Consider the following 27,286-nt stretch of genomic DNA (forward strand, 5'->3'; position numbering starts at 1 on the left):
CAAATCACTCTACCTCTGCTTTGCAGACCTGAGTAGTGCTTTTGACATGGTTGACCATTCAATCCTATGGCCAACCTTGTTACAGTTAATAGCACCAGAGGGCATAATTTACTTCCTGGCCAAGCTGTACGGGAGATTAAAAACCTGTGTACGTTTTGGCACTAAAGGAGAATGCACCCCAAAATTTCACGTAAAAAGAGGGATCAGACAGGGCTGTGTACTGGCCCCCCTCCATTTTATTCTATTTATTAACGGAATCGACGAGATTTTAAAATCCGTTAAAGCAGATGCCCCACAGGTCAAGGGTTCCCCTGTGCCGGTGTTATTATACGCCGATGACGCTGTTCTGCTCTCTAGAACACCGATTGGATTACAGCATCTGATTGATAGATTTTCTACCTTTATTAAGGATAGGAAATTGATTATTAACAAGGGGAAAACGTATACTATGACATGTGGGGCCAAAAGCAAATTTAAATTCCTTTTTTATTGATAAAGATAAGGTGCACCAAGTAGATACTTTTTGTTACCTTGGTATTACCTTCTCTAAAGATGGAAAGTGGTCTAATGAATTTAAAAATATCCGTATTAAAATGGCAAAAAATGCCCACGGTGTTTTTAGATTTGCAGCAAAAGTTGGGGACCGACGTACCAGGGACATGCTCAAGATTTATCAAGCTAGGTGTGTTAGTATTGCACTCTATGGGGCAGGCGTTTGGGGACATAATTGTGCCCACACTTTACAGTTGGAGGAAAACACCGTTCTAAAAAAGCTCCTATCGCTACCATCCTCTGCTTCTACTGAGATAATCCACCGAGAATTGGACATTAATTTTCTGACTGATCAATTATCCCTGAGGCCACTTATGATCTGGCGTTCAACTTTTCTTCAGGAAGAAAAATCTTTTACCAGATCGATCATCGAGGATTGTCTCTCGCTGGACAAATTTTACAATATACCCTTGCTAAAATATGTCGTCAGATGTTTTTCCGAGATATTTAACTTAAACGTCCTGGTTGACCCAAGCGCAGTATTGTTAATACATAAACATGAGCTGAAAATAATTTTTTTGTCCTTTGCTGCAAGGAAACGGGCTTTTGCCAGCAGATCTTTATCTACTGTTAAGTTTTACAATAATTATACCACTGCTGAAGGTTTTTCCATTTATTTAGTCTGGGTGACTAGGCCAACCCATAAGTTTGTGTTGACCAGACTGAGGCTTGGTATAGCTCATCACCTAGTGGCACTGCCAACACTCAAGAAACACCCGCTGGGGCCATGCATGTGTGATGGCATATCCAAACAGAGCACTCTGCACTTTCTTTTGATCTGTAAACTGTACACGAACTTTCGTACTGCCTCATTAAAACCTATGTTTGTTAAATATGGTGTACGTACAGTCAATCAGGCCATGAATTTAATTTTTAACTTGCAATATGTCGATATCTGTTTTTTTACTGCTACGTTTTTAACTCAATCAATTAAGGCCAGGAAAAGTATGTGTTTTTAAATTATTATGTTTATAATACCTTGGCTGTTTCCCTGTCTGTAACCTGCTGTATTTGCTATATGATGTACGTATCTTTGTGCTTTTATGGTAATTTTAATATGTACCGAATAAAGCTTCATGAAATGAAGGTAATGAGGAATCCAATGGATCCAATCCTGATTACTAAGGGGTCAATTATGATGGCAGAAGGCCCGCCACCAATGGCTGTGCGGTGGCAGGCCCTCCGCCATCTGACAATGCTTTTCCCTCCACCAAATTTGGATGGTGGGGGTAATCGACCTAGTACCGTGGTGGGTGCAAAGACTGCCTGCCACGGTTCCACCACAGGCAGGCGTTCCGATTGCCTGGCGGAGCGATCGGGATGTGTAAAATGGTGGTGGTGCCTAGCAGGGACTGTCCACCAAATTGTAATGCTGGCTGCAGCCATCCTTTCCATGGTGGGGAAACCACCATGGAAAGGCTGGAGGGGATTGGATTCCGGGGCCCGTTGTGGCCCACCCTTGGGCTGGGGGGTGGTGGTATACTGGGGGGTACCCATGGTACCCCCCTACATTTCCCTGCACTAAGCAGCAGGCACTGTGTGGTGTCTGCCATGTAGTTCAGGGAAATGCACAATATGCTGTTTGGGCATTGTTGTGAGTGCTGCTGCCAGCAGTACCCCCTGCAATGTTAACCTAGCATGATGCGACGCCTACGGTTGCATCCTAATACGTGGTGCTTGACCGACGCCTTACAGGCGGGTGGTCACAAGTACTGCTATGATGGAGGGCAGACTGGAGTCCACCCACCATCATAATCTGCCCCTAAGTGTCCTTTAGACAGTTGGAGAGTCGAGGTCTCTAGATTACTTGTCACCTCCTCATCACAAATTCACTCATAGAGCATTTATCTTTTTGACCAATTTTAGAACTTTTGCTCTGGTGAAGGTAATATTCTGGCTTCTTGTCTTATCTTCATTTTGCAGCTGCTCAAACTCTACGTACCTTGTCCTCACATACTTTGTCAGCTGCTATTCATTTTGGTTTATCCATATGACCAGCCCACCAGAGCATTCTTCTGCCATGTTCAGCATTTACTCAGCGTGAGTTACCACAGCCCTGCCCAGGGTTGAACTGGTCCCTAAAGTCATGCTACAATCATTGGATAGTCTACATTTACCTACCCCAAGAGAAAGAAGCAGTGACAGAATGAGCTAATGGAGGGGCTCATTACTGATGATTCCCTAAGGGTATATAAGGTTCATTGCTTGAAACTTTTCCCTTTGATTTTCATTGAGTTCTGTATGTACCTGTATTGATGGTTTGTTCCTTTGACTTTTACAAGAGTAGTTCTTCTCCGCTATCATTTCTAGGGGTCCTTTTCGGCAAACTCTAAAACGCAATCCTCAAGTAGACAGTTGAATCAGCCTTGCACACAATTTACTCAGTGCTAACAGTCAGTAAAGTATTCAGAGTAACCCATGATAACAATGCACAGAAGCATGCAAGGGGACAGGCCAATAATGCAAAATCAATTTTGAAGATTTATTTTACTGTTTCGGCTACCGGTCTTTCATGTACGAAATACATATGCATACTGCGAAAACAAGAATCAAATTGTTACAATTTGTCTCATTCTCCAATGAGTGAAACTGAAGTTTTTGAAAAAAGACACGAAGCAGGTTACCGTTTGGGTGCAGACCAGGGAAGAGAATGACAGAGAGCAAGGAAGAATGTGATAACAAGGAAGATGAAGAAGGATTATTTCTTAATTTATAACGCGCACTGAGCCAGTTAAAAGATGCCTTCAACTCTCTTTGTTTCCAAAAAGTCACCTGACTTTATCCAATCCACTCTTAAAAGGATCTCATTGCTTTCTTGCACTACGAGCTAGAGCTATAATCTCTTCCCACTAATCATATCTCAGAGGACAGCTCTGCATGAAAATATATTCATTTTCTTCCAAACCATCTTTTTAGTGTGCTTCTTAGCCACGGCAATTTCTCTTCCACCTTTGGTACCGAGATATCGGCTGCTTGACCTCTGCTTTCTTTCTGGTTTTCTCTAAACCGCTCATTTGCTTTCTCCATACTAAGTTCGAGGTTTCTGCTCAACCGGTTTTCTTCCTCTTCTGAATGTTTCAGGTACTCCTCTTTTTGTTTCTTCACACGCATATGTACATCGGCTTCTCCTTTCTCTCCTTTCTCTTTTTCTAGTTGGTCTTGATACTGCTTCATAAGGGCCTCTTCTCTGGCCTTCATTCGCTCCTTCAGTCTCCTTAGCTCCTCTTCATGCTGCTGTACAAGTTTTATCACCTCCTTTTGATATTCCTCTTGGTACTGGTTCTTCAGCTCTATCTCCTTCTGTTTCACTATCTTCTCTGCCTGGATGTACATGTCATTGGTGTAACACCTGCCATCGTTGCGCTCCACCATTTGGTCAATCTTTGCAATCAGCTCAGATACTTGCTTCTGACTTTCTTCTCCTTGGAGCCTGTTGTTGAAGGCACAGTATCCTCCTCCACATGTCTTGATCAGTGCCTGTAGGTCTGTATGATCTTTATTAATTTGCTCTTCTATGGTTAACTTTTCATACTCTAGATCATCTTTTCTGGTGAACAACACAACCATGTATCTCATTGCCTCCTTTCCAAATATATCTTGGATCTTTTCGACTGCGTCCTTTTCTTCTGGGGTGTACCGGCCAGCCTGTAGGACCATCACAATAGCGTGAGGTCCAGGAGAGGACACTGCAACACATTTTGCAATCTCATGGGCAGTCTCTTCATGACACAGCTTTGTGTCAAACAAACCTGGGGTGTCCACAATGACGATCTTTCGCTTACTAATGTAGAACTCTTTTCTGGCACAAACCGTTGTAACTGAATTTGTAGATGAGTGTGACAGAAACACCTTCTGGCCAATAATAGTATTACCAGTGGCACTTTTCCCAGATCCGGTTTTACCAACAAGGACAATTCTTAGTTCTGACTTCCCACTGTACAAATCTTTATCTGTATCATCTGTTGAAGACAGAATAAAAAAATAGTATACTTTGATAGTATGTCAAAGAAACAGAAGAGTGTCTTTGTGCACAAGTAAAGTATGTCACACATTTAGACATTGGCAACACTGATATGCAAACTTGAAATGAGACATTGGCATATAGGTCAGTCTCCATTAGATGAAAATGTCAACAGAATTCTTGGGAATTCAGAATTTCCACAAATATTTCTACGTACCATTCGACAGGCAGAAAATTTTTCACAAAAATTGAAATTCTCATTAAGAACTGTAGACATTTGTCTAAAATTAAACATTTTCGAACAAAGCAATCAAAGCTCTTTAAAATACTGTCAGAGCTACACAGCAACTATCCCTCCTGAATTCCAGTGTATTTACAGACTCTCATAGAACATTAGAGCCAACGGCTGGCGACCTCAAATAATTTCCTTTGTTTTCAGCTTTATACTTTGCTCCCAATCCCAGGTGTTCACACTGTGCTAGTAATTAATGATTTTACACTGTGTTTGTAGGAATATAATGATTCACATCACTGGAATTGTTTATTTTGACTTGTTCTCTTTTTAGTGCTCAGGTGGTGGGAATGGAAACCTAGCACAACATAAGTGCACCCCTGTGAGAGAGTAATCTGTAATCAGGGATTGTCATCCAGCTTTCACTCTCTATGCCTCTACACCCCTCCCAGTTTACTCGTCCCTCTAACGCAGCTCACTGTCTTCTTCATCCCTCTCTGCACCTCACTGCTGTTTCCATCTCACCTCCTAGTAACTCCCTTCCATCTACTTCACCTCTCTCTCAAGCTCATCAAGGTTCATATGTTCAAAGCAGTTTTGATGTCTGAAATAGACCAATCTGGATTTTTCCTACTTCAAAAAGGCTTTTACATTTGTTAGAAGTACAGCTCGCAATTCAACATGCTATCGAACCTAAATTTGCAATTGCAATTTGGTATTTGGAAGGGGTGTGTTTTGGGCATCCCTTCAAATTACGGAATCTGACTGGGCTATATTAAAGTTTTGCGACAGAATTCTGGTTGCAAAACATTAATACTTTACCAATCCTTCCAGGAGGTGGTAACCCATTCGCAAATCAGAAGGGGTCCCAAAGAGACCCCTTCCCATTTAAGAATGGAAACAATTGTTTTTTAGAGCAGGCAGTACTCTACAAAATGAATGAATCGATGAAAGTAGTTTATTAGTCAAGTCAAATCAAATCAAATCAAAGAAAGCTTTATTCGATTGTGAACAGAAAATCAGAAAAGCATAGTAACATGATTTCATATATGAAAATTCATATAAAATAAATGTACGTAATTATTTAAAATTCATTAAAAAAGTTAAAAGAGTATTAAACACAACAGGCTTTCCTTAGATTGAACAACAATTTAGGAAATAATCCTAAATTTCCTTAAACACAGAACTTTTTTAAAGAAAATTACCATCCTGTAGACACTATGCGCTTTATCTAATTGTTGTAAAGCCAAAAAGGCAGGTCGACATTGCCGGAGCCCAAACCATTTTAACACAGGAACTAAGCACATTTTCCTGGCATCAGAATAAAATCTACAGAAAGGTATAACATGGATCGTGGTTTGCTTAGAAATATTATCACATGGGCACAGCTGGAAGTTTGAGGCCAGTCATTCACTTTAGGAAATGTGACTAATCTATGAAAACCCCCCAATCAAAAGCGAACTAGTAGGAATCTGTCATATTCACTTGTCACAAGGGTGAGGTAGGGTTGAATGTTTAAAGTAATTAAAATCATCTGATTGTGTAGGACAGTGGTTTTTACAATTTCAGAAAACAATCTGGCAGTATCTATCAATGACAAGCCCTTTGCTTTCAATTCCTTCCTAGATATTTTCTGAATACTACTAGGATTAGTAAAGTACCCTGGATGATCAAGATCTAGTAGGAAGTTGCACACGTATTTCAGCCAAGGGATCCTCCAGGCCCATTCTAGTTTCAGAACATTCAACATAATTTCTCTGTTTAGTTTTGTCTCTTCTTTTGTCCAAAGTCTGTGCCATACCAGCACAGGCTCAAGCTTAATTAAATCTGAAATAAAGGCGAGGCCCAATTCCGCATGACATATACTTGCTGAAATGCCACTCAGGACAGATAGGATACATTTCAGAAAAGCATTTTCTACTCTTTGGATAGGAAGCAAATCAACTGGCCCCCATACCCAGTCCCATACACTGCCGCTGTGACACATTTTGCTTTATATATCTGGATGAGCTCCCAGGTGGGCTTTTACCTAATTTTCTCACAACAGCTCTGAGGGCAGATGTAGTGCGCAATAATGTCAATTTTTTCGTAGACACTGCCTGGGACCAAGAATCCTGTGGGCCAAGAGAATTCCCAAATATGAAAATTACTTATTGACCCCGATCTTCTGTCCTGCCACAAACATATCTTTAGTTCTCTTAATGGCGTACCGTAACGCATAACAAATGTCTTAGAAGAGTTAACTCTTAAGCCTAACTCATTCATAAAATTAGTAAAACTATTCAAAACCCTCTGAAGTCCCACTTGTGTGCGGGACATCAGCACCGCATCAGCTGCATGTAAAGGGCTGGAATAGTATGCCCCGCTACATGAGGGAAGTCAAGGTTATCTTTTAAAAGGGCCTCCCCTAAACCATTTGTGCACGGGTTGAAGAAAAAAGGTGCCAGGACACAACCTTGCCTGACTCCACTTCTAATCCTTAAGGAAGCAGAGCGTTGGCCCTGCAGACCACAGGGAACGCATGTGTTGGCATCACTATAAAAACGTCTAAGAAAATAAATAATCTGTGGGTCAACCACATTACCTCTAAAAATGACCAAAGTTTAGTACCAATCAAGCAATCAAATGTGGCTGTAAGGTAAACGAAGGCTAAAAATAGGTTCCCCGCCTTAGCCCTAGTGTATTTGCCCACTAAAAGAGACAAATTCAAACCCTGCTCTACTGTCCCTACTCCGACTCGAAAGCTGTATTGCAGGTCCGACAGAATAGAGTTCTCCTCTGCCTAGTCCTGAAGACGTTACTACATTAGTTATGACATCAAGTAATGAAATAGGCCTGTAGCATGCCGGGTCATGCCTGTCTCCCTTTTTAAAAATAGGGACAATAGTTGTTTCCACCAAGGTTGGTGGAAAGGGTGCACTGCAGTTAGCGTTTAGGACCTGCGTCAAGAGGGGTCCCTATAGAGTAACATCTGCTTTAAACAGATGCACTGGTAACCCATATTCAGGAGCCTTGCCGTCCTTGCTGACAGACAGAGCCCATACAACCTCATCCAGGGTGAATGATAAAGCGCTACCTGCGGGGGTCAAATTCAAATTCCAGACGTCCTGGGCAGAATTGTCCATCATGGCTGGGTTTTCCTTCCCATGATATACGTTTGTAAAGTGCTCAATTCATTGCTCCTCAGTTATTGCTATTTTGATCGTTGGTCCTTCCTTTCTGGACAGGAAAGAGGCCCTAATAACTTTCCAAAAAGCCACACTATCGTTAAGTACTGAGGCAGAATGTAACGCTTCCCACACCTCCTCCTTTAAAGTGGCTTTCCGATACCTAATTGCTTGTTTGTAAGGACCTCCAGCCATCTTTACATCAATTATATACCTCAGTTTTATATGTAACACCTTTTACAAATGAGTATAAGCTTGAGGGCACCTAGAATCAAGCCAGCCTCTATGAGGGCCCTTAATACTTTTATGTTTGGTAAGGGACTCTCTAACAGCTTGGGAAATGGTCTCAAAGGAAGCCAAAATATCTTCTGGAGTGGCAGTCTCACTCAAGCAAGTCTCTATTGCTAGTTTGCTATTGCCCAACACAGTTTTGACCAGTGCAGTTTGGTCCACCAATGTCCAGCGCAAGGAATACCCATTAGTGCTCCCCATAGCTAGGTTTCCTTGCGACTGATTATGCTGTTTAGAAGTTATAATCGAGGTGGACGATAGTGAGAACGCCAAACAAAGCGGAAAATGGTCACTAAGAGAGTAGTCCGCTACATAAAAGGAATGGAGGGTGCATGCATAACTATTGGAAACTAAAATATAATCAATTGTAAAAAAAAGGCCCCTGCCTTTAAATGTCCAAGGCATGGAAACAGGAGCTGGACACATTTCATTCACAAAGCGCAGGTCAAGGGAGAAGACAAGGTCAATAAATTCTTCCCCCAGGACAGAATGTTGAAAATGGGACACACATGTGCCATAATCATTAAGCGCATCACAGAGTTTGTCCCCAGCATTCATACATAAAGAACAATCAAAATATACAGCCAATATCAGCATTAAATCTTTACTCCTGCCAACATTATTCAGAATTTGTATCATATTGGGAGTATCAGCTCTCACTTTGTCAGAGGGAATAATATTATAAAAATTAATGACAACAATGGAGTGCGTGGGATCTAAGTCCAATTTAACTAGTTGGTAGTAGTTATCCTGTGCAAGCAAGGTTATATTTCTAATATTAATGGTGCACAATATGTAAATGCAAAGACCACCCTTAGCTCTACCACTCGGACTACTGGCCGCCGGGGTATGGTAAGTCCTGACACCATTCAAGTGAACCACCTCCTTGGCTCAGGTTTCCTGAAGGCACAGAATCTCAAACTGGCTAATAAGTTCCCTCCACAGATGGTTATTTAACGTAGAGGAAATACCAGCAATGTTCCAGGAGAGAACATTGCATAGACTGGGTTTACCACTCTTAGGGCAATTAGCTGTGGCTGTCCCAATTGAGTCCTCCACTATGCGACTTGGTAATAGAGAAGCATTTAACAAGTCTGTGGGTTCATCTAATATTATAATCTCCACCTCTGGCTCTCTTTGAACTTTATTAGTATCACAGATATGATTACAATTAGATGAGGGGCCAACTATTCCCGATCTAGAATAACCAGGGTTTCGCACAACACCAGTCCCTTCTACTACACAGGTTGGGAGAGCCAACAGTCCCGCACCCAGTCAGTCTATATACTCGAGTGAACGCAAAGCATTAAAGCAATTAGACACCGGGATCGAGAATCTGGGCTCCACCAAAACCCCTGTGGTTACAAAAAGGTGGTACCTCGAGGTTCATGGAAATATGGTGGTTCATAAAAGTAACCTACTGGTACAATATGTATATCAGTAATATTAAGAGGCCCAGTTTTTTCTCTCTCGAGAATTGTACGTACCAGGAGAGGTGACCTGAACGTTAACACAACACAGTTGGAAGTTGGAACGACTTGACTAGAGGGCCCACCCATCCTATTCTTCAAACCATTTTAAATTCCTGGAAGAGAGAATGCTCTAAACCTGTTCTCTGACCCAAGAAATGAAGGGCCTTGTTCCTCAAGGTAGCCCAATGTTCGTGAGTATTGTGGGGTAGGGGCGGAACATTTGACAAAACCACTGTATACGAAGTGGCTTCTGGGGGCAAGTTTAAATTACTGTAATTGCTTGTTTGTGGAACCACTTGAGTGACCAGGCCCGTGTCTGCCTCTCTACGAACTGAGGCACAAGAAAATGTCTTAGAACTGTGTGGTAGGGGAGCTGAGTGTGTTTGACTAACAAGTTCCTCCACTTTAGCTAACTTAGCTTCAACTGTAGTTATTTTTAACAAAATGGGTTCCAATAAGATTGGCATCATTGCTTCAAGCCTACCCCAAATATTCCCATTGTGTAAACCATCAGCCGATGTAATTGGCTGATTGGAATTAATACCAGTTGGCTGTCCCTCCCTAGAATCGCTGGGGCTGATAGAACATTTAGCTGATGCTCCATTTGGTTTCTGCCTAGGTTTGCTCTGTTTACAAGGATTCCTACCCTTCATTTTTTTCGGCGGGGGTTCTACAGTAGAGACTATCCTGGACTTGGCTTTTTGCCCTCTAGTGTTAACTATAGGCCTATCAGGACTGGATATATGACGGTACCACGCGTACTTTTACAACGCGTACCATTACAACGCTACTTTTACCACGCAAGTCGTTACAACGACTTGCGTGGAGGGGCGCTGGATAGTAAATTTTTTAATTTACTATTCCAACTCCAGTCCCCGTGGACTCTAGGGAAAGGAGTTGGATAGTAAATTAAACTATTTACTATCCTGGAGCGCCCCCAGCGCAAGTCGTGGTAACGACTTGCGTGGTAAAAGTAGCGTGGTAACGGTACCGCGTTGTAAAAAATGCGTGGTTACCGTTGTATACCATCAGGACTGCACTCTAAATCAGACGATAATGAGGAAACACTATTTAATGTTTGATCTACAACATTGTGTGGAAGTAAACCAGATCGCGAAGGAGATCCCTCGTTGTTAATCATTACAGAGGGTTCTGTAAGTACCGGCATCATAGAAATTCTGGTAGAAGAGTGTACGGGCTCAGGGGACATCCTCAGTTCTGTAAGTTTAATTTCATTTATGAGCACGGATTCAGCCATCTGAAGAAAAGCATCCAAGGTACCTACCGCCCCCTTGCCTTTATTTAATCTACGTGGGCTCATTATAACGATAGACGCATACAGATGAAGTTTGAAACCAGGACAGTCTCACTAAGTACAAATGACACAATTCTACATCCAGCACAAAAACTTAATAGGGTAGCCCGGCCCGTGCTCTTACGGTCTCTGACAGGTACAGACAGGCCTGCCCTTGGTCTGGGCTTCATCTGGGCTGCAACCCGCGCGCGATCCGCACCGCGGGGGGGGAGCCAGCACTTTATGTGTGATGGACAAACCTCTCCCTCACTCGCAGCTACTGTGGTGACTAAGATGCACCCTGGGAGTTACAGTCCTCTCCCAGGGTGATGTGGTATCAGTGGGGTAGAAAACAGCAGGTCCCTGGGATCCTCGTCTCACCAGGGAGCCCCAACAGCGACAGGCAGGGCCAACAATTGCCACATGGAACAGCAAGCAGTATCAGGTAAAGAAAACGGGTGACTCAGGTTCCCCAGTTTATTAGTCAATTAAACCATAAACATTGCAAAAATCAAACATTGTAAGATGTTTAGAAAAAAAGGTCTGAAAACAAAACTTAATATACATCAAAGCAACCATTGTACATCTTAATTGGAAGACAATTTCATTACTTTCTGCCCTTCATAGTTATAAAAGTAAAAATACCAGTGCACAAAAGGCTAGAGGGAATCGGATAAGGCGAACCAATGACAACACCTACCTACAAATCTAAAAGTAATTCCTCATAAACCAGCTTTTTCCCAGATTAGAGAGAATATGCATACTTGACTGCGTGGCTAGATTTAGAGGGCCAGTGAGCAAGACTATAATACAATTAAAATGCCAGTGTGCAAGACTATATAGTGTATAAACTGCCCATGTGCAAAAATAACTGCTGGTTAAGCAAATATTTCCATTACTTGACAGGATAGGGCGCAGCTTCTATCACTTTTCCTAGCAGCCTGTCCTTACACATCAATTTACCCATTCACGATTATTTGCAAAACGTGACGGGATTGACCAAGCCTTCTATCAATTTCTAAGACCAACAAAATCATGAACCCTCTAGGTGCTTATCAGAACACATCAAAGCCCCCCCACACATCTACCCAGGACCGGGCCTATACTTCTATCATGTTTTTAAAAGAAACCAGGAACTGCACTAATCTAATATTCAACATTATGTTGGTTGGGTACAATGACTCCATCAGTGCAGTCCTTCAGGACCGGATTCCCAGATCGATGAACTGTCTTCTCAATAGACTTTGTCGCTAGTTAAACCATCATTGGACAGAAACATATGACGTGCTGTAGAGTCTTGATCCCCTGATAGCATAGTCAGCAGCTCGTGTCTTCTCCATTTGGCAAAAAATGAAACTTCAAAAGTGTTTATTGTTTTTAAATGCATCCCGTTTTCCTGTAAGGAAAACAGGCTGCATTGTTTTTCTTAAAAACATTGATTTATTAAAAAACAATCATGACATGATGGTGACCTCAGCAGACCACCATCCCTGTGATGGCTGCAATACCTAATGGGTCGCAAATAGCAACCTACTTCATTAATATGCATGAGGTGGGTTGATTTGCAACTCATCAGGAATGCTATCTAAAATGTGTAAATTTTATTACATCAGGAATTACAATTTCCTAATAGCGATTCAGTAACTTGCAATTGAGATATCACATTTCATACATTTGTTCATGAGGCCACTTGATCTTTATATCCCACTTTATCTCTAATTCTCTGCCCTTCTGTCTTACAACTCACTACCTAATTTCTCTCTATATCCCATTTCTCCCTGTACCTCACACCTCTTTAACTACTTCATCTCTCTGTAGCTTACTGCTCTCTAGCTCTTACTAGCTCACCTTAATTTACTGCACCATTGATTTGCTACTTCACCTCTGCAATTGTCCTCTCTCTATCTGTGTTCATTTAACCACCCCTCCCGCTACCCTTTCAATTATTATTTAATGTTTTATTTTATAAAGTCAGCATAATATAGGACAAAATAAACAACTGCTATCAGACATTGCAATAATCATCTAAAGCAGTATGCTACTGCATTATGTATTAAATATCATCCAGTTCCTATTTTTAACAGGTTAATAATTATGTAATTTCATCCAAAAACATTATAGTGTTTCACCTTAGTGAACATCCATGTTTTTTCTTAATCTTTTGCCATGAAAACCAATCAATACTCTTCGAGTTGAATAAATTATCAGGTCACCTTGTTAGAGATTGTGGTCATCTGATCCAGCCCCAACACCTTGTCACAAAAAATGTACAAGTAATGGGTCCCAGTTGTCTCTGGGTATGGGCTTGAGAGGGAGCATTGAAATATTAAATTCTTCTCTGTTATTGTGTAAGGTAGGATCTTATAACTACTCTTCTGCCTCCATTCATGGCACCCTGTCCTTTCTAAGTGCCACCTTTCTTTTGGGTATTAGCAATCCCAACGTTGTACATTTCCTATGAGATTTCAGTAAATCTCCTACATATCCCACTGGTGGCAGTAGTAGGGAAGATTTTAGTCAATGTTTATCTTTTTAGGAACTGCCAGACATACAACAGTCATACTGCTCAATATCTGTACATTTCCATGCAAGATGCATGAAGATCACTCATGGGGTTCTGCATCCCCTTCACTCTGTGTTGATGTCCAGCGTAATGTTCCTCCAACCCTATGGTGTGTAATAACTTCTAGGTAATACTCACAAAAGAACACCACTGCCTAACAGCTATTATTAAATTGTTAATCATCACTGATGTACAGAACACACAGAAGTCAAATAACTCCCCAAAAGAAACACGAGTATCAAAAGAATTTTTTAACAAGATAAGAGATAACAAATATTTTTTAAAAAATTACATTAAATTCATCATATCAAATCACAAAAAGTCATACTAATATAGAATAGATAAATATAACATATAGCAAAATACCCAGGCGCAACATACACACCACACAACACTCTCTCAGTCAAACCCAATGTATACTCATTCCTTCGCACATGCCAAGAAATCATACGTATCCAGCAGTCTCACAAAAATGAAATATTGTAATAATTACACCCCCTCTCAACAAGGTTGACAGCACTAGAATAGCCACAGTGTGCAATACAATAGAATAATGGCATCAACACAATATAATTTGATTGGTTGTGGTAACATGTTATCACAATTCATTTGTACAATTTTGTTGATGTCATAAGTCGAGAATCTCAGGGGGAGACATGTGAAACAAAGAACTCCAGTGCCGATGCATGTTTTGGTGTGTTACCCTAACAATGGGTCTCACCTTCTTCAGGGCGCAATAATAAGGGTAGACGAAAGAGGAAGCGCCTGGGCTTGACACACTGATCAATAACACATCGAAAGTATCACTGAAGAACCCCGGTAGAAAGTGGAGTAAACAGGTGTCCCTAAACTATTGGAGAGGATAACTTGCGGATCCCAATGCGTTAAGAAAATTAGGCTGAATGGATGCCGCCAAGAACACAACTCGCCGATCTGGTATTGGATCAGGGCCTGGCCTAGCCTGGTACTGACAGGGATACCGGCTGATAGGAAAGATAATCCTATTTCGATAACTCCTATGAAGATGCACCTGATTTGAGGCAAAGACCAACGTCCTTCTGGGCCGGGCACAGCATTGCTCGGGGTCAGGATATGGCCCCCCTCAGTGGACCTTCTAGATAACTTCTAGGTAAGACATTCTAATTTAGTAATATCTCTTTTTTTTGGGAACAACAATACAGCCACTGGGCATCAGTAATTTCCAAATCATTTTACCATTTCTCTCACAACTCATGGTTTTCCGCCGCCATCTCTTCCAGCATTCATACCAGGGTTGTGGGTATGAGAGTTATTCATTCATTCATTCAAGAATACTTTATTCGGTTTCTTGACATCAAAGTTTACAAATAAAACATCTATAAAAGATAATACACCATTTCAACATTATACAACAATAAGCATTAAAAAAGATTCACTAGAATTTTCTAAAGTGCAGCCGTAAAACTTAGCTCACTTACTATAGTAAACATCTCAATTAGTAAGTATCCTCTTGTATTTTTCAGCAACAGTTGATAGCTAGATGAACAGCTAATGCCACTGGTTGCAAACTTAATACATACTAAACCAAAATTAATTAAAAAGTACAGTACTAAACAAAATATACATTGAAAACTTTTGAGTTCTGTTATGTTATGTTATGTTTGTTAATTCCACTTTTATAGTGCGTGACTCTCCCGGGGGCATCTCGGTGCTGTTAAAGAAACCTGACTGAGCGACCAACCATAAGAAGTTTAAACAGGTAAGCTTTTAGTTGTTTCCTAAATGTGACGTAGGTGGAGATCTCACGAAGAGCAATTGGTAGTTTATTCCATTATCTTGGAGCAAGGTAAGAGAAAGCTTCGCCACCTATATGATTAAGACGTATTTGGCGCACCTGTAAAAAGGCTAGTGTACTGGATCTGAGATTTCGGCACGGTACGTGTTTTGTAAATTTTCTCTGTAGATAGCGGGTACCTTTGCCATTCAGGGATTATATGTAACACAGCAGATTTTAAAATAGGACAGCTTCATTACTGGTATCCAGTGTAATTCTCTCAACAGAGGGCCAGAAGGAGTGCCTGCCGGGCGATTCAGAATTATTCTTCCAGCGGTGTTCTGAATTACCTGTAGCTTAGCAAGCAAGGTCTCTTCTACTTCGGCCAACATAGCCTTCCCGTAGTCCAATCTGCTAATCACCATAGTATGGACAGGGGTTCTACGACAGTTAATGGGCAGATAAGGAAAGATCCTGCGCAAAAGATGCAGGCTGTAGTAGAAGGAACTAGTTGTCACAGCAATATGATCTTTCATAGTTAATGTCCGATCAAGTTTTATCCCTAAATTTTTACACTTTGTGTAGGCACAGGAACTACTCCCAATTGGTGGGGCCACCATTCGTCCGACCAGATGGTTGAAGCTTTCCCCATTAGCATGATCTCCGTTTTTCCAGGATTCAGCTGGAGGCAGTTTTCAGTCATCCAGCTGGATATTGCAAGCATTCCGGCAGTAAAACAAATTTTCTCTGTTTCTAAATTAGGGCCAACAGTGAACATAAGCTGAGTATCATCAGCTTATGAAATGATTTCAAAACCGAACTGCTCTACGATCTTTGCTAGAGGGGCCATATATATAATAAATAAGGTCAGACTTAGACAGGAACCCTGGGGTACGCCCTTATCCAGGTGCGTTTTTCCTGAGACATAAGGCCCTAACATAATAGTTTGTTGTCTGTCTGTCAGAAAGTGCTGCAGCCATTTTAAGGCTGTACTTTGGGTACCACAGGCCTGTAATCTTTCCACAAGCTTTGAATGCGAGATGGTATCAAATGCCACGGAGAGATCTAATAGGATCAGTACTATTGATCCTCCAGCATCCATTACCTGTCTAAGAGAGTCAGTCATGGACAGAAGGGCAGTCTCTGTATTGATCCCCGGTCAGAATCCCGATTGCGAGGGGTCCAGAATTTGGTTGGTTTCAAGATATGACCCCAACTGCCTATTTATTAAGCTTTCCAATTGCTTACCCAACAGAGGTAGCAGCGAAATTGGACAATAATTGCTTAATACAGTTCAGTTCAGTTCAACTTTATTCGGATACAACAGTACCCATAAAAGCACACAAAACAAATACATCAAAAACATTTACCATAACATTTGAAATAATTTAAAAATATTCAATGTACAGATGCTAAAGTGACTTTGCACAAAACTATACATCATGACAATACATATAAATTGTTCAAATAGAAAAGCATTACAAAGTCTATTTGTAACAATATCAATGGTCCGTCATAGTTCTGCGCGCCCTTACTGCCGTATTTAGAAAAGTGCTAGAGCGGAAAATAAGATCAACATCGTCTAATACTAACATGGATCGAAATGCTACCTCTAGACTGATTGGTCTTCTTTTGTTAAAATAAGGACATAAAAACTGTTTAAAATATTTGATATCGTATTTGCAGAAAAATATAAAGTGCATGATAGTTTGCTCACTCCTCCCGTCACAAGGGCACAAGCACAAATTTGAGTTTGGGCTATAACCGAGTGGAAAGGAGAGTGCAAAACTAATTGTACCAGCTCTTAGACGAAACAATAAACTCGTCTCCCATCAGCTCATAGGTAAGGGCAGATACATGTGGAGTGGATGACTATACCGTTCAATATTTATGTAGTTGCGCACAGTTATTTTCCTGGTTTCTGCTGCCTCCCGCTCGATCTTATATAGGGAGTACAGAGCATTCTGCATTTCTTTTTTTGCGACTGAGGCAGCAAGTGTGGAATCCCAAAAAATGCTTTCCATATTTATACTGCGCAAACTACTCAGCACACCACTCAACCATGGGATTTCTAGACGCTTAGCACAACCTAGACAGTCCTTGATAATCAACTGTGTCAAGGAATCTGCTTCATTCTTCCATACTTCAATCCTTATGAGTGCCGGGCGATCCTGAATAAAATCAGTAATAAAATGTATATTAAGCTCTTTGTGACATATGTATTGGGAGGTTGAGATTGGGACATTCAATAATTTCCTACAAAACCTATTCTCCTCCTGCTGTATAGGTGAGCAATTGACCGTTCCCCATATCTAGGCGCCATATGTGGCTACCGGGGTGCACTGAAGTTTGTAAATTTTTTGTACAGCTAATAATGCCCCCTTGGTCTTAGGGCGGGGTATGCTTAAGATCGAATTGGTGGCCTTTGAGAACTTGCTCCTGGAGTGAGCTAAATGCTCACTCCAGGAGCTGTTCGCAGCAAAGTCCAATCCCAAATATACAAAAGATTTTACCGCGGTCATCTTATGGCCATCTATTATGATCGGGCGTATGTCATGATTACCCAGGCCACTGCTCATTAAAAATGATTTTTTTAAATGTACCCGCAGGTCTAGATTTTTCATAAAATTGTTAAAATTTTGGACAAGGAGGCGCATTGAATTTGGTGTATGGCCTATTAAAACTGCATTGGCAGCATAAAGCAGCACAGGGATGGGTACTTTATTAATATATGGAACATCTTGGGTGGCCAATTTCAGGGAGGCATTCAGGCCATTGATGTATATAATAAAAAGCAGGGGGGCCAACACACATCCTTGTCTGACCCCCCTGCCAATGTCAATGAGTCCCGAGACCTCTCCCCCCGCCCCAATTCAAACTTGGGCCTTAAGATCTCTGTTAAAAAAAAACAAAAAGTTGGCCAGGGTTTCATCCAGACCCCTGGCCAGAAGGATTGCCCACAGCTTTGACCTATTTACTTGGTCAAAGGCTGTGGACAAATCCATGAAGGCCATATAGACAGGGGATTTCTTAGCAATGGCATATTTGCCAATAATTAGGGTCAGTTTTTTTTTTTTGCAGAGTTTTATATAGCGCGAACTAGACCCGAACCAAATCAGGTATCAGAGCGCTTTACATAGCACCAGTTACGTTACATGAGGACGGACACACCAGTTACGTTACATGAGGACGGACACACATTCATTTTAGGCAGGGGAGATTAAGAGATTTGCCCAGAATCACAGGAGGTTTTGGCGTCGTTACCGAGACTCGAACCCAGATCCCCAGGTCCGATGTCAAGCGTCCTAGCCGTTAGGCCAACTCCTCTCCCCAGGTTGAGGCATTGTTCCTTGGTGCCTACCTTACCCCTGAAACCCAGCTGACAGGGATCTAGGATGTTATTTGCTTCTGTCCGATCTGTAATTTTATTATAAAGAACTCTACCTAAAATTTTAAGGGTATTATCTATTAGGGAGATGGGGTGGTGGTTACACGGAAGTGACCTATCACCCTTCTTAAAGATCGGGACTATTATACTTCTGGCCCATGGGCCCGATTCACAGAACTAACTTAAGACACAATCCTAAACTTACTACCATTTTGGTATTCACAGAAGGCACTTACTCATTTTGGTATTCACAGAAGGCACTTACTCTTTTCAGTATTCACAGAAGTTAGGAGTCCTAACTTTAGGACTCCTCAGTTTAGGAGCAGGAACCCTAGAACTCCTAACTTTAAGACTCCTAATGCCTTCTGTGACTACCGAAAGTCTTAAAATTAGGATTTTTCTCAGTTTAGGAGTAGTAAAGTTAGGACTCCTAACTTTAGGACTCCTAAATGCCTTCTGTGAATACCAAAAGTCTTAAAGTTAGGATTTTTCTCAGTTTAGGAGTAGTAAAGTTAGGACTCCTAACTTTAGGACTCCCAAACTGAGAACAATCCTAACTTTAAGCCTTTCGGTATTCACAGAAGTCATTTAGGAGTCCTAAAGTTAGGACTCCTAACTTCTGTGAATACCAAAATGAGTAAGTGCCTTCTGTGAATACCAAAATGGTAGTAAGTTTAGGATTTTGGCTTAAGTTAGTTCTGTGAATCGGGCCCCATGTGTCAGGTATCATTGCCAACGTCAAATTGTTAAAAATATTCAGAAGCAAGGGGGCCCAGAAGGTCGGGTTCCACTTAATTAAATCTATGGGCAGCCCATCGGGGCAAGGCGCTTTGTTGCCTAGACTATGATTAATTGATTCAATTACTTCTAAAATACTGATATCTATAGGTATTGGATTACCAAGAATAGGAGTTGAGTCGGATAAGGATGGAACAGAGTAGATAGTTGAGAAATGATCCACACAAGCATCACTAGTTATTTTGCAGCTAATTGGCGTCAGTGACTGACCCATGGAGCGCACTTCCCTCACTGCCGCCCAGTAGATGTTACCATTTTTTAGATTAGCGGCATCGGACAGTTTGTCCCAGCGTTCCTTCAGAACTTCATTTTTCCTATTCTTGGTAGCCACCTTATAATCATTTCTAGCCTGTTTAACCATCATGAGGCATCTCGGGGTAGTAGTTAATGCCCTACGTAGGTTCCTGTTTGCTTCAGAACTGTCATGATTGAACCAACTAGGGCAGATGCCACCTTTTGGGCAGGTTTAGATAAGATAGTTTTAATCGCCTGACATATCTTCCCGAAATCCTCAATTATCTGCGCTGGTGGGGATTCAAGGGAAAGGCAGGAATCGATAAGTGGCATATTGCCTTTTACCAATGTCCTGAAGATTTCTGCATTGTCAACCCCCTTTCAGCATAATCTTAGGTTATCAGTTGAGACCAGTAAATTTGCCGCCCCACATTCAATCTGAGAGATAGGCCGTCTGGTTGTATATAATGTTACCTTAATGGGGTTATGGTCCCCGAAGTCGGAGGGTACTACTGCAGCAGAGACCAACTGTTTTTCAATTAGAGGGCATGCAAAGATATAATCTATTGTGGAACTACACCCCCTTCCCCTATATGTCGGATGGTTGGTCCTATCAGAACCTGCAACCAGGTCCATAACATTGGATAGATTATGAGATTTGATCAGCCTTTTAAGTTCTTTACCTCTGCTAAGCGAGGATTGTGCACAGAGAGCTATACCCATATCAGGGCCTAGACCATAAATTTTAGCGTTAAAGTCGCCTCCTACTAAAATGCCCAAAGGATCTCCCTTGTCAGATTGGTTACCTAAATCTGAAATAAAATCAAATAACTTAAAAAAACTTTTATTTGGAACTGACTGAAAATCATTATTATAAAAATGTAATAAGTAGAATTGGATACCTCTTTTAAACAATACTAGGCTATGTGTTCAGATTGCTTTAGGACTTCCCCCCGCTGCCACATTAATTCCCCAAAAATAATCCCCCCGATGGCCTGCCCTTCCTGGGTATTTCTGAAGGGACACTGAAACAATGGAAACCCTCGATGTATACATTTACAGTCGCCCAGGTTTCCTGGAACATAAGAATGTCGTATTCCCTTATTGAGTCTACCCATTCGGTATTGTCAAGTTTTGATCAAAGACCTGCCACATTCCAGCTCAGTATACTCAAACTAGCTCCATTGTCCCTATTTGCTAGTTCTCTCTTCCCTTGGGCACAATGTGGTACCGTCAATATATCTTCAATTGGCATAATACTATCGGCCATAGAATTTAAGGGCTTTGGTGGCCAATCTTGTTGGTCTAAACTACGGAGAACTTGATAATTATTTGACAGGAGTGTGTTTGTTCTAGTGACACTATTGTAGGTGGGTGGTCGTTTGTAAAAGTAGCCCAAAGGGAGAGCACTAATATCAGTGGGAGGGTTAAAAGTTTCATCGGTGACAGACAAAAGATGGCGAACCTGCTGGGGCCTTCTAAAATTTAAGACAACGCAATACCTCTGAATGCATTTGTGTGAGGGGCCTACCCACCCTACTCTTCTGGCCATGATTATGTCCTCTCTTCTGTGTGGTTCAAAACTTTTATGCTTGTGGAGCCAGTCCACTGACTTTCTTTGCAGGTCGAACCAGGACTCCCTCGGTCCCTTTTTTAGTGCTGGGACGCAACTTAAGACCAGAACATATGGTGTGGAGGCCGGTGGGAGATGCAAAACATTCGGGTTGTTGGTGGCACTTAGCTCACTAGATGCTCGAATTGCATCATTACTACCATCAGTTGGCCCTAGGGACAGCTTAAGGGGTCTGCTTTGGTTTGCATTTCTCTTGTACGTGCTTCCAGAAGTGGTCACTGGAAACAAACTACCGCTTCTACTAGTATTATTAGCATCTTTGTCATGAAATGTTGCAGCCCCCCTGTCCCTACGTACGTCACCCGGCGCTACTTGAGGTGGTATCGTAGTATCGGCTACGCGTTGAGGGTGCGGGACCTTATCAAAAGTTATAAGACCAGACAGCATAGGTTGCAAAGCAGTTATACCTTCTCCCACCCTTTTTATATTTACTGCTACATCATTTATTTTAAGCATTTCTTTCCATAGGCCATCAAGTTTCTTTGCAAAAACCCCCATTAAGTCATCCAATCTGGATTCAAAACCTTCCATTAAGGTGTCCAAAATTTCAATACCCATATCAGTTGCGTTAGAGCCATTGACAAGGGGAAATTCAGTCTGGTTAGAGATGGAGTTAGTGGGTCTAGCCTCAAGTGTTCCATTGCCAGCCCCTCCTTCATCTGTTTTTGGATCAGTTATCTTTCTTCTGGGTTCCACCTGGTTGGGTTTTGGTGCATTTTTCTTCCCGCCCAGTACAGAAGCAATCGGTGTCTGCCATCTGGTTACCTTGCCTCGTGTGTTACTAGCTGGAGCATGTGAGTCCAGGGTATTCAGAGAGGAAATAAGTGGGGTATTTATTATCTCTATGTCCGGACTCAAAGACACAGGTTACGCTCTCGAATTGGCCGAGGAAAGTGGCTCATTGGTGCCCTCAATAGACAAACGTGTTGAGGTGCGGCAAGGTCTAGGGATAGCCGTCTCTAAGTTGCCTGGATTTGATGAATGAGCACTGATTCAGCCCTTATGATGAAATCGTCCAGTGTGCCTGCTACCCCCTTCTGTTTGCTCATTTGTGACATACTTGGTGTGATAATTATAAGGCACCAATGCTTTGAGTAAATGGCAATTTTACCTTACTTTACTAGATTGTTGTTCCTTTATATGAGACGCCAAGAGAGATGGCCCAGCCCGGCCTCTTCTGGCCCCTGACGGCCACAGACAGTCCGCCCTCTGCCCGGGCTTAGCCCGGCGCCGCCTGCGCACGTCCCGCTTAATACTTATGGGTCAGAAGAGGATATTTTTAATATCGGTCGTACATAGGCTTCCTTCCATATCTTGGGGTTAGTTCTCGTTTGTATTGAGCAGTTAACAAAATATTTTGAATTCCAGGAGTGCAACAGGTGGCTAGGAGAGCCATCGTCTTCGGGGGCAGAGGTCCCGAGGTGATCCGGATTTTGCTGTTGTCAGGGAGTTAACGTAACCATTTCGAAGCAGCCCCAGGTACTGAATGTTACCTTTTCTGATTCCCCTAGGGTAGTATTAGATTCTGAGTTCTATAGGGCAACGGTTGGGAAATTAGCATAGATGTTAGAGATCTTTTCCTGAAAATAGACCGCTAATGAATTACAGAACTCTTGGGATACCACTGGGGATTGTCTACAGACTTACGTAGACACAAACTCCCTTACTATATTAAAGAGGACATTTGAGGAGTTACTAGCGTGTTCTATTTGGTTCATAATAAAGGTTCGTCTGGCTGTTTTTATATTCTGGTGGTAGCTGGACAGAGACAGTTTATACAGTTGTCTATCTTGGGGATCTTTACTACTCTGCCAAAGTCTCTCCAATGTTTTACATTTGGATTTTTCAGCTTTTAAGTCAGATGTGTACAATAGGGCTGATGGACGCCGCTGTAGAGAGCCATAATTTTTGGGTGGAATTACTGGGTCCAGAGCTGCCATAAAGGTAGTATTAAAACTATCCAGCAGCTTAGATACTTACAAGTCACTATCTGATGGTTTAAGATGAAATGCCTTGCTGAAAGGTTCCAAAGTAATATCACGCCATGCTGTGCGCATCTCTTGTTTCCGTCCTGTGTTCGCTGCTGAGCCCATCAAGCACGGCATTTGAATAGAGAATGTTAGACCTGGCATCATTGGCATGAGCCTCCCTTCCATTTTGACGGTTTGCCTCCTCTGTTTTGATATGTTTTTGCTAGTTATATGTTTGGGGCACTGTGCCACTGCTAATCAGTGCCACAGTGCAAGTGCTCCCTATGTTAACATTGATATACTAATTGGTTTCCATGATTGGGTTATTTGATTTATCTGTCAGCCCCTAGTACAGTGCACCATGTGTGCCCAGCGCTTATAAATCAAATGCTGCTGGTGGGCTTGCAGTACTGGTTGTGCCAACCACAGAAGCAGCTTGTAAAGTGTGTCTCAGGCCTGCCATTGCAAGGCCTATATGCAGTCTAGCACTGCCATGTCGACTTGGCCAAGTGCACCCATTTGCCAGTCCCTAAACCTTCCCTTTGCTTCATGTTAGACAACCCTATGGTAGGCCCAAGGGCAGGGTGCATTGTAAGTATAAGGTAGGACATGCTCTGATGTGTGCAGCATGTTCTAATAGAGAATTACAGCCATTTTCGTTTTTCACTATTGAAGGCTACCTGTTCTCATAGGCCAGAATGGGCAGTTAGATTATTACATTCTTATAATCCTAACTGACTCAGGGAACATGGTAGGAATTGGAATTTAGTATGCCTGAACTCAGAATAATAAAATACATATTTTTGTAAAGTTGGTTTTAATATTCTGTGTTTGAAAATACCACTTTTAGAAAGTAGATATTTTCTTGCCTAACTATCCAGACCTGCCTCTGCTGGGTTGTGTATTCCTTGTCTGGGTTTGTGTGTGACACGGCTGGAGGATTCCAAGAGACAGGCTGGGGCAGTCCAGTGGTGAAAAGAGAGATCTGCATCTAGATGGGAGGGAGGAGTTGCACCTGGGACCTGAATAGGGCTCGGCCTTCCCTCTACAATGCTGGCTCCATCCCCTGTGGCTTGTCTGATGTCTCTGCCCTCCACTGTGAATGGAGAGGAGGAATCATGTCAACAAAGTGCTCCAGAGCTATATCGTCCCTCCCCTGTGCTGGCTCCACCTCCTGTGGGGTGGCTGATGTCTCTGCCCTGCACAGTGAAAGGAAGAAAAGAGTCATGTAAACAACGTGCGCAGGAACTGGTTTGGACTACGCAGAGGCCTCTCAGCCTTCAGAGAACAAAGGATCAACTTGAACTAAGAGACTGTAACCATCTTTTAAGTAACCTTAAGCGTAATATTGTGGATTTTTGTCGTTTGTGGTCTTGTGTTTAAGTGTATATAAAGTATACTTATTTTTATAAAACCTTTGTTGTGTCCATCTGTGGTGTTTTCACTGTATTACAGTGTATATTCCCAAATGCTTAACACATTGCCTCTGGGATAAGCCTGTCTGCTCGTGCCAAGCTACCAAGGGGGTGAGCAGGGGTTATCAAGGAGTGTAATCTCCTTATCCTGACTTAGAAGTAAGGGTCCCTATTTGGACAAAGGTGAATACCATTGCCAACTAGAGACCCCCAGATCTAACAGAGAACATGATCATATAACGGTCTGTCCATGTTAGAGGTCCCGGAGGGTCGCAGGCCAAATGGTCTGTGTTAGAGAAGATTAAATCCAGCGAGGGTCCAGCCAGGTGTGTTGTGCCTTTAACTCTTTGGGTAAGTCCTATTAACTCTAGACAAAGTAAAAGGCTGTTCACTTCAGGGTTGGTGTAATCTTCCTCATCAAAGTTAAAATCACCCAGTTCTGAAACCACAAGTTAATTCATAGTGAGATAGTTTATCTATGTTCGATTAATACAAATCATTATATGTCTAAAAAGATCAAAAGAAACAAGAGTTTATTACAGTTACACATAACAAAGTGACACTAGCACTCAGACAATATGAACCAATAAAAGAGCACAGAAAATACTGTTTCTTAAAATTGGTCATTTTGCACCCTGAGTACAAAGGATGAAAACAATGGTTCTCCATAATTACAAACATGTTGCACACTAAAAGCCAAGTTAAAACCAAGTATGTCTTAGTTCGCATAGATTGTCACCTGCAGGAAATGAACAAGAGCTTCCAGGAGTGTTCGGGGAAGAGAATAAAACAGAAAGTTCTGGCAGATAACATTTCATTAATAGAGTTGTATCACACACTAACAAGTTAGAGCTAAGTAGTGACTAGTTTGAGTGCTGTTAACACCCACAAGGATGCGCAGAGCTTTCCACTCTGTAAGAAGCAAGGCTTTAAAATACAGGAAGCAGACCTACCAGGAGCTACTGACCAATAATAGCAGCTTCAGTAAGAAGAAGTCTGATTGAATTTGTGAACCTCCCCGGTTTGGCTAGGGTGCAGGCTGTATTTTCCAAAAAGCACAGGACAGAAGCTTCCCTGCAATTCCTAATGCCCGTTTCCCAAAATATAGGGTGGTGCAAGCAGCCCTGCTCATTGGCCCTCTGAAACAGCATCACACAAGATGGATCCACGATTCTATGTGATAGCTGCATAGCCTACATGAGTATACCTCTAATTACGTGGCAGGCAGAATTATAGTCCTAGATTGGCAGAGCAATGAGCCTCACATAGAGCATTTTCCTTTGCACCTGGGCTGATAGTGCTTGTTGGAAGTGGGACTGTGCTTTCCTCAGGAAGTTGCATCCAATGTTTCAGTAATGGGGCTGGCACACAATCTTTCAATGAGGTTGTTGCAACCTGCCTGTTTATCTCTTTCTTCCAGGCAGAAAATTGTATTTCTTGAGAGCGCAGGCTTTCTGCCTTGATCTTTAAGTGGCTTATTGCCGTGCCTAACCATACTTGCCAATTAGAGCCCTCCTCTTTAAAAATTGTTTTCAGGTGGTGCTTGAGGGAGGCCTCTGGGGCTTACAGTACCTTGAGGTAGTACTTTATTAGTTCCACATGACATCCAAGGTCAGTGCTCCAGAGGCCCAACTCCAGTCTCAGTCTTATTCTTCTGACTTGTCGAAGGGCCAGTAGCACTGTCTTGTACGCCTTGATCTGAGAGTCCATTAAAAGCCTGGCAAAAGCACCAGGATACACTAAATGGCAGTAGTTGAGGGCTGGAATCAATTTATGAATTCGGAACTGTCAACATGGGCTCATCAGTAGCACTATGTAGGAGACTGCTACGGTGCTTCAATCATGGATAATGCAGGTAGATTTCATCTGAGGTGCTAGAGTGAGCTGCCAGATTAGCCTCCTCTCAGAACCAGACCCCAAGGGAGGTAAGCTGGCGCTTCCCTTTTGGCAGATCTACCTGTTGCCACATGTTTATTTTTTATGTGGGTATTTTTTCCTTACGCAACTACCCTGGTTTTACTCTGATTTACCTCCAATTTATTCTCCTGTTTGTAGCGGTGTAGGGCACTGAGGGCTCTCTGTAGCCCGGTCCCTGTGTGGTCCATATTTGCTGTGCCATCAACATACTGCAGGATTGGAAGTCTCTCCACACTCAGCCTTATTTATTTTATTTATTTATTATTTTTGAAATTTCTAAAGCTAACAAATGCCCAAGGGCGTATCGACACTGCAGACAACAGACAGAGTCAATGAGCAGATTATTGGTTGAACAGCCAGGTCTTTATCATCTTTCTGAAGGCCAACAGAGATTGACATGATCTAATCACCAGCGGGAGGGAATTCCAGAGTTTTGCCACCGTAACAACAAAATGCCTATCGCCCCAAGAGATGGTTTTTGTATGGGGTACAGTAATATGCAAGGCATTGGAAGATCGAAGTGGGCTGTTGGAGATGTAGGTGGCTAGGTGATTTATTAAAAACTGGGGACCTATCTTGCGGGAGGCTTTATACGCAATACATAATGCCTTGAATTTTATTCGGTTCCTCACCAACAACCAATGGT

At 42.1% G+C, this 27,286-nt stretch overlaps 1 protein-coding gene across 1 annotated transcript in view; it reads right to left on the minus strand.

The window, feature by feature from the left end:
* Positions 1–3,020: 3,020 nt before the first annotated feature.
* LOC144785207 (GTPase IMAP family member 4-like) overlaps positions 3,021–27,286 on the minus strand; it is a 53,040-nt gene continuing 28,774 nt past the window's right edge. Inside the window, exon 2 of the mRNA XM_078664245.1 lies at positions 3,021–4,511. Within this exon, the coding sequence (XP_078520371.1) occupies positions 3,442–4,511 (1,070 nt within the window). The 3' untranslated portion in view covers positions 3,021–3,441. The remainder of the gene's footprint in view (positions 4,512–27,286) is intronic.

This window comes from Lissotriton helveticus, chromosome 10 (assembly GCF_964261635.1).
Source record: "Lissotriton helveticus chromosome 10, aLisHel1.1, whole genome shotgun sequence".
Taxonomy (NCBI): Eukaryota; Metazoa; Chordata; class Amphibia; order Caudata; family Salamandridae; genus Lissotriton; species Lissotriton helveticus.